The 10,920-nt window shown below is 44.2% G+C and overlaps 1 protein-coding gene across 1 annotated transcript; it reads left to right on the top strand.

Moving 5' to 3' along the window:
- The first annotated feature begins 4,250 nt into the window (after positions 1–4,250).
- cd248a (CD248 molecule, endosialin a) lies at positions 4,251–8,314 on the top strand. The gene has a single exon (XM_079295031.1). The coding sequence runs from the start codon at positions 4,442–4,444 to the stop codon at positions 6,782–6,784; it is 2,343 nt and encodes a 780-aa protein (XP_079151157.1). The 5' UTR covers positions 4,251–4,441; the 3' UTR covers positions 6,785–8,314.
- Positions 8,315–10,920: the final 2,606 nt, after the last annotated feature.

Genomic DNA, 10,920 nt, shown 5'->3' with positions numbered 1-10,920 from the left:
GCCCCGCCACCATCTGGTAGGCAGCCCTATTCAGCTCAGGCTTCGGAAAACTAGCACCCACCGGACTGCAGAGCCACAGTTCGGTTGGGCCCTCTACTGGCTCCGGGTTTGTTTTGTGTGGTGCGGCGGACGCCTCAAAGTTGATGTCCTCGTGTCCACATGTTGATGTGGACATGGGTGGAATTAAGGTGCCTTGCTTGGTGGATACAGGATCCATGGTGTCTACTGTCACAGAGAGCTTCTTCCTCCAGCACTTCGAGCCGTGGGGTCAAGAACGACTCCAATCTTGTCACTGGCTGGAGCTTAGAGCTGCTAAAATAGGCTAGCCGAACACCTTACCAGAACCCGCTACATTCAGAAACCCAAAGAACCAGCTGCTGTTTTGCTTTCACCAATAAATAAAAAGTACACAATTAAACACACAATACACCAAATAACATTTACTCAAGGAAACGAAGGAAAAAAATGGAACCCACGTCTCTGCTTTCAAAAAGTAGACCCTGCCAACAACGCCAAATGTGGCGAAACGTGGACGAACTGTCTTAGAGCGCACAACAACGCCACCCTAGGAGTTGCACCTAAAGATTCACTTTTCCCCTGATCTGTATCAGGGTCCCAAAGACACTCAGGTTCATTATACAAATGAGCAGGAGACGTGGTTCCAATACAAAATAATCTTTATTCTACTAAACAATGCACCGTTTACAGTTCATACACGAAATCCTAAAAGAGCCGTTATACATTTAAAAAGAGGAGGACTGCGGCTTACCAGTGGCGAGGTGGACCAGTGCAGGTGAGGATCCCGAAAGAGGAGGCACCCCGATCACCCGTGTACACAACACTCACACACAACCACACGTGAGGGTCTCAACCCGGGGCACACCAACCGACACAGCACACAAAGGGAGACACCACCACCTGGAAGCACCAACCCCACCACCTTGGCTTAGCAGCTCCTACAGGGACAAAGAACACAATTATAAAAATGCTCTGGTTCTCAGGAAAGGAAATAAAACAAAATCAAACAAAAGGAAAAAATAAGCAAAAGGGAAAACAACAACAATAGTTCGGGTTGGCTGATCAGCCACAGGGGGTGATCAGTAACCCGATCTATACACACTAAAGGCCAGAGTGGGCCTTCACATCCGTTGGTCAGAATACACGAAGTGAATGGCTCAGGCTAAAAAGAGGTGGTTCATTAAAACAAGGGTGCTGCTAACACCAGCACAAGACAGGGCGCAGTGCTGATAACAGCAGCGTCAGACTCTGTAGGCGACACAGCGCCGGTCAAAGTACACCAATCCCGTAGGCCAACGCAGTTAGTTGGACAAAGGCCATAGACAAAACACCAGTACACAAAACAGCAGCGTCCTTAATTTATGCCGAGTTAGCTGTAGCCGCAGCTCTGCCGGCGTTCCGCTTGAACCAAACCAAAAGTCCCCTGTAATACGGGATAGCATAGAATTAATAAAAGGATAATTAACACAAAGTATATAAACTAACAGAATAAAATCACCTTACCGATCAGGCAATGTGCGTCTGCTCCAGAAGGGGGGAGGAGGGCATGTAGCGTAGCTACCGGCAGCTATACAAGCAAAACACGGTCACTAACAGAACACGAGTATATTTAAATCAGGACCCAATCGAGACTCACCGACAGCTCCGCAGGTGAATCACCTGTGCAGGACGAGGGAGCCCCAGAGATAGTCTAAAAAAAGAATGAAAGCCAATATAACGCCAGACCAGTATGACTGGGAGAAACAATGCTGCTGCATTCCTGCATACCTGCACAGCGGCGGATGTCCGGCAAACCGGAAGCGGGACACGCGTTTGACGTCAGGAGGGAGCAGAGGGGATCCCCGGCGCATTTATGCGATGCCCGCCCACTGCGATTGGCCTGGTAATTAAAGGGACACAGAGGCCCTGCGAATGGTAACGCTCCCTTCTGCTACATAAGCACAAATTCAAATACTCTCATTTGTCTTGAGTAAGTCTCATATTTGTTCACTTATCCATGTCCCCTGTGTTGTGATAACCAGAACCATTGAAAACCATGTCTCTTTTGTGGAGCACAGGTTATTCTCTAGCAGATGGTGCAAAACAGCTAATAAACCAATAGGTTTTGATCCCAGGTTATAACTGTCTGCATGTCGACAACCCCAACAAATGCTGCATCAACTAATGTGACATAATTGAGCATGGAAATGTCATCATACACTTCCATCGCAATACTCTTTTTTTATAGGAATAGGCACCTAAACAAAAAACAATGTTTGTGTTTGATTCAAAAGTAGAACAACTTGACATACACTGCTAAGCTGCATCTCATTGACTTTCAGGTCCCCAGCCTTCAGATGATGTTTACCACTTCTATGTAGCACGTAATGTTGACGTGCTCCTTGCCCCTAAAGATTCCCTGTCCCCCCTAAAAAAACTAAAATGTCTTTAGTAGGGTGGAAGAGGTTTTAACGGTCAGCACTCAAGATGGTTTGTTATTGGTAAACAGCTCAAAAATGCCTATTTAATTTAACAGTAAAATCCAAATTTGTCAAATGCACTTAACATTAATGTCGTGTTATTAGAAATTGCTGTTCAAGAATTTGCCTAAATGCAAAATCCTGTTTTAAAGGGGCACACCACCTGATCTTGATCATGGGGAGTATGATGTCATTTGTTAAAACAGCTGAATAATATCATCTGTGGCTTCGGAGGAGCTTTGTGAAGTCTGAAAGAACATTTCAACTCATTTATGTCAGAAAGCCTCCACTACAAATGTATGGGCCTTGCATTTTGAAAGATGTGGCTCTGATGAAAGCACCCTAAGTTGCATTGTGTTTTCGGAGCTTGACCAGTTAACACCAATCTATTTTAAATCTGACTCTTTTACAGTAGGGACCCAGAGTTTAGGAAAATACAACATCAAATCAAGTACTATTTAAGTCGTTTTAAGATTAACAAGAGAGGACTGTGAATCTGCCAAACATTCGTTTCCAGCTTTCAGTACTTTTTATGCACAGGAAAGAAAATTGTGGCTAATTGTCCTACCTACATGCATTAACTGTACTGTAGCTTCAGGTGCTCTTTAACTTTACACCACTCTAACATTGAGGTGCATACTACACAGCATGGGCTCTCAAACAACAGTCAGCTGGATTTATAACAGACTCACAGGACTCCTGCTACTGCCCCCCACATCCCACAACCCCCATTCCAGAACCTCCTCTCCCAGATGCACATATACATGCCTCTTCCCTTCAACATTCCCCATTTAGAAACATAAGTCTCCATTTCACAGCAAAGTGGCTTTGTTTTCACAGTAAACCCAGAGGCCCTCTTCCTCCACACCGGTGACCTCAACAACTTTCCCTACTTCCCCATCACAATCTGAGAGTTATTAGCATGGAGAGGAGCATTGTTGTTTTTAATGTAGCTGCAGACCTTTTGTGCAGGAACCAGTATCTTCTTTCTGGCCTAGGGTTTTGTTGTTAGTGGAGGATGCCAGATGTGTGGAAATATACAGATGACAAAGTTCAAGCTTTTCATATCACCCCTCTGAACATCGTTTTTGTCATCAACAAATTGTGTGAACTTTAAAATATATGTCCGGTGCCTGTTGGAAAACCTCTACTTGCGCTGTATCAAATAAAATGAAGCAGACAAAACACATACTGTCAAAAGGGTTGAACTCCATAGAGGGTATGCATGTTAAGAATGTGCTGGTCTAAGTCGTACTGAATAAAAAGATGTGAGAAGTGATTCACAAAGGGAGATGGAGGAGTCCAAGGCCAGATTGGGACAGAAGATCATTGATTTATTGCTGGAAATGTTGCATCTGTTCAAGTTATTATTCAGTCTCATTTGAGTCATTAAAGATAAGAAAACTTTTTGTGCCACAAGTTGATGTTCATGAATGTGTCTGTATGTGTATGCATGTGTGGGTAAATGGCAGAGTACCAAACTATGTCAGTGAACAGGCCTTATGAAAACCATATGACATGCTCTGAAAAAGAAAGAAATGCACAGTTCTCTGCACCTCCCCCCCATTCTGACACACACATCCACAAAGCCCCCCCTTCCAAAAACATACAGTCCTCAGCTCCCTCCCTCTCTCTTCTGCCCACCCACCTTCTAGCTATACCTCCCTCCCTCTATCCTCCCTTTCCTTTTCTCCCCTCCTTCCCTGCTCTCTCTCTGAAATCTTGGGACAATCTGCATGCACTCAACTCCAGCACAGATCTGTTTCAGCAAGGCAGAGTAATGAGCACAGCCAGACAGTAAAAAAAAGGGGTTCAAATGAAGGGAGAAAGGTTCAGATAGACAACAAAACTGGGCCGAGAGAGAGAGAGAGAGCCACAGCTGAAAGAAAACTTTGAAAGCAGGGAGACAAGTCAGGGTGAGAGACAGGCGGAGAGTGAAGAGATATATTCAGTTTAAAAAAAAAATGTGCTCCCTGGTGAGCAGTGCTGCTGCGCTTCTTTTGACTTCCCTGCTGGCTTTGCTATTTGGACTTTCTTTGGTCCTGGGTCAGGATTTAAGAGAGAAGGACGCACTATGTAATGCGGACGGCTGTTTTGTGGTCTACTTCCAACGCAAGACCTTCCTGGACTCATGGAGGGCCTGCAAGGAAAAAGGTGGCAACCTAGCTACCATTAAACGCAGGGAGGATGCCGCCACTATTGCCTCTCTCTTCTCCAATCTGGACTTAAGCCTCTTGCACACCAGTGTCCGGGTATGGATTGGCCTGCAGCGCCAACCTCGCCAGTGTACCACCACACGCCCATTGCGGGGTTTCTCTTGGACTACCGGTGACCAGGACACAGAGTATACCAACTGGCAGAAAGAGGACTCCCCTAATATGTGTTCGGTGCCACGCTGTGTGGTTATGGAATACAGCATTCAGGAGCAGAATGACAACTATAAATGGCTGGATGGTTCTTGCTCAGTCTCTGTAGATGGTTATCTTTGTCATTATACATATAAAGGAATGTGTCCGACCTTGTGGAGTGAAGGGGCAGGCAATGCCCTCTACGCTACACCATTTGACCTTCTAAGCACCCTGCTGACCCATTTACCCTTTGGATCTGTTGCTACTGTTCCCTGTCCTGCAGGCACCAAGGAGGAACAGTCAGTTTTGTGTACGCTGAAGGAAGATGGCTCAGTGGGGTGGTCAAGAGACTCCCCCCTCTGCTCTGATCCCCCTATATCACACGACTGGTGTGACCAGGATAATGGTGGATGTGAGCATTTTTGCAGGCCGGCCGGTGCTCACGTCTACTGTGAGTGTGTCGATGGGTATCAACTTGGAGAGGATGGGCAGAACTGTGAGTTGTCTGACGTTTGTCAAGGGGCCCCCTGTGAGTTTGAGTGCCTGCCCCTCTCAGATGGGTACCGTTGTGCCTGCCCTGAAGGATACATGCTTGCACCAGATGAACGTGGCTGTCTGGATGTAGACGAGTGCCTCCAGAGTCCTTGTGAGCAGCTTTGTGTGAATGCTCTGGGGACATTTGAATGTCGATGTCGGGAGGGTTACCATCCGGATGATGAGGGCGGGTGTGAGGAAATAGATGAGTGTGTAAATGACCCGTGTGAACACGCTTGTCAGAACACTCAGGGCTCTCATATCTGCCACTGCCATCTGGGTTTTTCTCCAGTGCCTGAGGACCCCAGCCGATGCCAAGACACCGACGAGTGCCAGATCCCCGGGACCTGTGAGAAGATGTGTGTGAATTATGAGGGTGGATTTGAGTGCTACTGTGAGGAAGGCTATGAACTCATGTCTGATCACTATTCATGCCGCAAGAGAGGGGAAGGAGTTGACCAATCTGCTGTCACCCCTCCTTTTGCTTGGGTCACTCACCAGCCTGGACCTGTATGGGACCCTGTGGACTATGACTGGAACTTACAGCTGAGCCACACTGACTGGCCTACAGAGGAGGAGCAATCTCTGGACTGGCTGACTGACCCACCCAGAGCTTTGGATTCTGATGTCATTTGGGTCACCAGTGCCCCTCAGGAGGAGCTGGTCTTTGATTTAGCACTGGACCCTCTGACACAGGAGGCTGAGGAAGATGAGCAAGAAATAGACAATGGAGAAGCTGACTGGTTGGAGAGGGGGCAGAGATCTGAGTCTGAGCTGGAACTTTTGCCCACGACCATCTACACCACGCCTCCAGCCACCACCAGCTCCAGCATTATCACAGACTGGTACGAAGACGACGAGGAGGATGAGACCACCACAGCTCTCCCCTTCCTTTCCACTTCAACAATTTCTGAGGGAGCTTGGAATTGGTGGGCGGGGTTCACCACTTCCAGTCAGAAACCAGAAACTCCAGAGGATTTAATCATAGACCTCAACATGCCTACAGATTCCAGCTATCCCACCGAAGCAGAACAAGAACACTACCCCCTTCGGGAAAACTCTCAGTTCCCAAAGGAGGTAGGGGAGGAGGAAAAGGACTTTGTGGATGTCAAACACCAAGACCCAGCTGTTCCCACACAGCCTACTCCTTCCCAGCCATCCCCGAGCGAGGGTGGAGAGAACGATGACATCCTGAATTCTGTCCAGGAAGACAAGGGGCAGAGCAGCACTTGGCTTCTGGTGGGCCTCCTTGTGCCCATCTGCATCTTCATCGTTGTAATGGTGGCGCTTGGCATTGTCTACTGCACTCGCTGTGCTGTTCATTCACGCAACAAGAATGCCACTGACTGCTACCACTGGATCTCTGGAGCTCATGATAAACAGGGAGCTCCTAACCCCTCAGCAGGGGTCAAGACCCATGTTTAAACAGAGAGGAGAGAAGCTTACATTTACATAAACAGATCCTGCTTCAGAGGTAAGCAGGGGTGAATAATGGACCTGGTAAGGGGCAAACTAAATGTTGTACCCTTTTTGACAGTGGAGCTGCACTCTTTGAACACATGTGGATACTGTTAAATATTAATAAATATATGTTTGGAAGGGACATTAATAACCACTGACCTCTTTTGGGATGGGGTTGCTATGTTGTATAAATATTGATATTTCATACACTGACCACACAACACAAGATGTGATTGCTTCATCATTGCACTAGGCTGCATTATTATGAAATATTAGTGTCTTCATAAGAAATGTAAAAAGGTCTGCTCATATCAGAGTAATGTGTGTAGTCATTTATTCCTTTTCAACATTTCACAGCTGCAGACAAATCTTGCAAAGAGCCTTGAACATTTAATGGCAAAACATTCTGCTTTATTTTGGTAGCAAAACTTTACTATGAGGTTTGTTCCATGCAAACTCCTCAGGCTCAGTTCATTTCAATAGCATATCACTGTAGATAATTGTTACTGTCAACTGTGTCAAAGGGATTTAGATGCATTGTTAGCTTCTTTCACCCACTGATGAGTGGGTGAAAGAAGACTGTACGCAAATATCCGCTCAAGAGTAAAGACATTGTGCAGTCACACGATGGAGCTGGACATGCAGTCACTGTGTTGAATGTTTGATAAGAGACCAAAATCGTATTTGTATATAGTGGTGCTTTTGTATTTATGTTTGTTTCATACTTGTTACCAGCCGTTTTACTGAGTACATGTAAAACAATTGTAATAATTCCATGACATACATTTTTTTTCATCCCCATACAACTGGTGATATGGAATGTCTGCCTGCACATGGGAGTGTTTTTCCTCCACTCATGTCCAGTTTAAGAGCACTTACCTTCCCTTTTTTAATTTTGAAAAGAGGTGAACAAGCAGATGTTCACACTGCACAGGGAATGTTGTAGGGGCTGGTGGTTGACATTAGCTTTGGCCTTGCTCATGACATGGCCATCAGTCTCCCTTCGTAACCCTGATTGACTAGTACATCCTCGGAGGTTTTGTCTTAAACCGGCCCTGAAATGTTTCATGGTCTTGTCGGATCAAATCCAGCTGTGTGACACTGCAACACCTTGCAGTTTCGAGTGCAACTTCAGATATTTTACAATTTAAAAAGATAATCGTAACTCAGATCTCAGATTCCAAAATGATAAATAACATGGAGTAAGAAAGGTACATTGGATTCTTTGGTGAAGTGCTCATTGGATATTAGGGTGTATGAATCTTATAGACCAAAGATAAAACAAATAGAGAATGCAAGGCACTTCCAAGTTAAATCACCTTTGATTTAATGGATTAATGGCTATTTAATGCCTGTTGAAACAAAGTGTCATTAAAAATTTACACAAGAGTAATTTGTCTTTGTTTTATTGATAGACTGTGAAATATGAGAAACATCTGATGTCTTTTGTTCTGTTACATGTTAAGAAATTGTGAATTAAAAACTATGACAAGAGTTGAGCATCAAAGTGTATTATTGATCTTGGAAATAGTAGTTTGGCAAAAACATTTCTGAACCTGGGGTCCAGGTACTTGCTTTTACATGGGGGTCTTCATCTGGGGATGGTGATAGTTCAGCTGCTATCGGACAGAGGTAGGGAACTGCCATCCGCTCAGGAAGACTGTGAAAGGCTTTTGAAAGCTCCAGAAAAACCTCTAGTTCATATTGTTTTTGTCAAACATGAAAAGTTGGTTTGTTATTATGTTTGTGATGACATCACCGCTCTGGACTTCTGATGCATCTTCCTGTCATTCAGAGTTTTTAGAGACTCAGCGGTGAATTTAAGAGCCACAAGGAGTCACCTCCTCAGAAAAGTGGAAGAATGAATGTGGGTGGAGGGAGGGAGGGGTGGGTGTGTGACAATAAGGATACTGTAATTTCAAAAATTACCATGATCCCCCAAAGGGCCTCACTTTCAAAAGGCTTGTTACGGAAAATACAACAAAATACTCGAGCACAGTCCCCACTGGCAATAAAGAGGCATTGTAATCGTATTGACGAATGGAATGTGCTGATGAAAACCAGGTTCTGGCTCTGTGAGTTCTCAGATGGGGTCTCTCTCTCCCTCTTCTCTCTGTCTCTCTCCCCATCTGACCTAATTTCAACATTGTCATCTCTTCTACAGCTCTCAGTAGACAGACACAATCCAGTCGCCAGTGAGCTGAGCTCTGCTTATGTCTTTGGTAACCCCTCTCTCAAACATGATGTCAGTCCAGCTGTGCATTATGCAAATATGGCAAGTTTCAAAGTATAATTCCAATTTATTATGAATTGGGTCTTATTTGGTGGTTGTCCCCATCATAATAATAACATTGAGCTCACTAAGTTATTTGCTGACATGTGGGAATACAGTGACATCACTAAAGAGAAGTCTGGTCGGGTAACAAACAAAAACAGATGCAACTTTGGTGTGTGGGTGCAGATCCAGGACCCCAGACCCTCACAGGGCCACAAAGGCTGCATGTTCACTAGTTTGTTTGTAGTAAATGAATCAATTAAGATGTGTGTTAACTCTGCATGAACCACTGAAGCACATTCTAAACTGAAACGCTTGGAACCAAGGCAACACCAGCATCATAGAATTAATAATCTGGTTTTGTTTTTGTCGCTGGCCTACCGACGTTTTCAGTTGTACCTTTAGACAAAGTGGATGATCTGTTGGTTTGTTCCCAAAATGTCCGTTGTCTGATCTTTTTTCTTGACCCATGTGACTTTGTCGTAGTGATGTCACTGCATTCCCAGATCTCAGCAGGTACTTTGACAAGTAAAATATCATTATGACCAATAGGAATGCTTTGCAAGCCCTTACTTAATGTAAACCAGGATCATATGATGATTAAAGCAAATTAAATTCCTCAAGGCATGTCGGTATCGACCTCTTTTTGGATCGTGAGAGCAACTGAGTGAATCATTTCATGGGGATAGCATGTATCTGAGATTAAACAGTGTGGAAACGGCAGAATGCATTCAGTGTGATTTCTATGAGCTCTTTGTTTGTTTCAATGGCTGCTGAGTCTCCGACCTTTCGAAACAAGCAGACGTGGATTTGCTGGGAGCGCCCCCCAAACTCCCACTGCACTTGGTAAGTAGGTGAGTTTACAGAGCCTCACAGGCGCTGTAGTTAATGAATGCCACCAAAATAACTGTCGCTATCAAAGGCTTGGACATGAAGTCACCAGAGTTATCATTGAGGACCCCCTTTTTTCACACAAATAACACCTGTTATTTAGGATACAATTTTTTTGACCCATTGCATTTACATTTCAGTTTATTTAGGCATGAAATACATACACCAATTGAATCGAAGATATATGAATGGAAAATAAAAATTCTGGCAGTTTGGAGATGGTTTAAAACCATCAGTGAATTAAATTCAAATCTAATGACGACGCCCGCTCTCCTCATAGCAAAGTAGTCTTCCAGTGGCGGGAAGTGAGGCGGAGAGACTGCATTGTGTAATTGTTGTTTCATTTGTGGTCTGTAAATCCACTAAATTCAGCACCACATGCCACATATCTATATTCCAAGTTACTGTGGTTGTCATATTTGTCGACGTTGCGTCATGGCTTTTGTCATACTGAAGTGGGCATGGTTTCATCTCATATCAGATGATACAACTTTATTCTTAAAAAATTATTTACAGGTGAAACCTGCAATCAAAATTGTTGATGTGTTTTCCAAAGCCTCAGGTTTCTGTCTGAATTTAAAGAAATGTTTGTTATTTGCCTTAAAAAGTAGTGATATAACTTCTATTAATGAAATATTTAGGCAGCCTTGTAACCAAAGATATCTTCACAATTGTAGAAAATAAATGTAATCTTTGGTTGCAAAGAGATCTGTCCTTAAAGGGACGTGCCCTCTTATCGAAGGCTGAAGGCATCTCTAGGTTTGTTTTTGTTGCATCCTTTCTATTTATTGATAACTGCTCAAAAAATAGACCAATTGCTGTTTAATTTAACTCCCCTTCCATTTGGTTTGCAACTATAAAATAAATAAAATACCAGTTAAACGATCAGATTTTCACAAACAGGTTTTGTTGGCGTTGAAATTAATATACAAAG

Source organism: Melanostigma gelatinosum (assembly GCF_949748355.1).
Source record: "Melanostigma gelatinosum genome assembly, chromosome: 23".
Taxonomy (NCBI): Eukaryota; Metazoa; Chordata; class Actinopteri; order Perciformes; family Zoarcidae; genus Melanostigma; species Melanostigma gelatinosum.
Note: the sequence above shows the minus strand (reverse complement) of the source record. Positions and strands in the feature narration are given on the sequence as shown.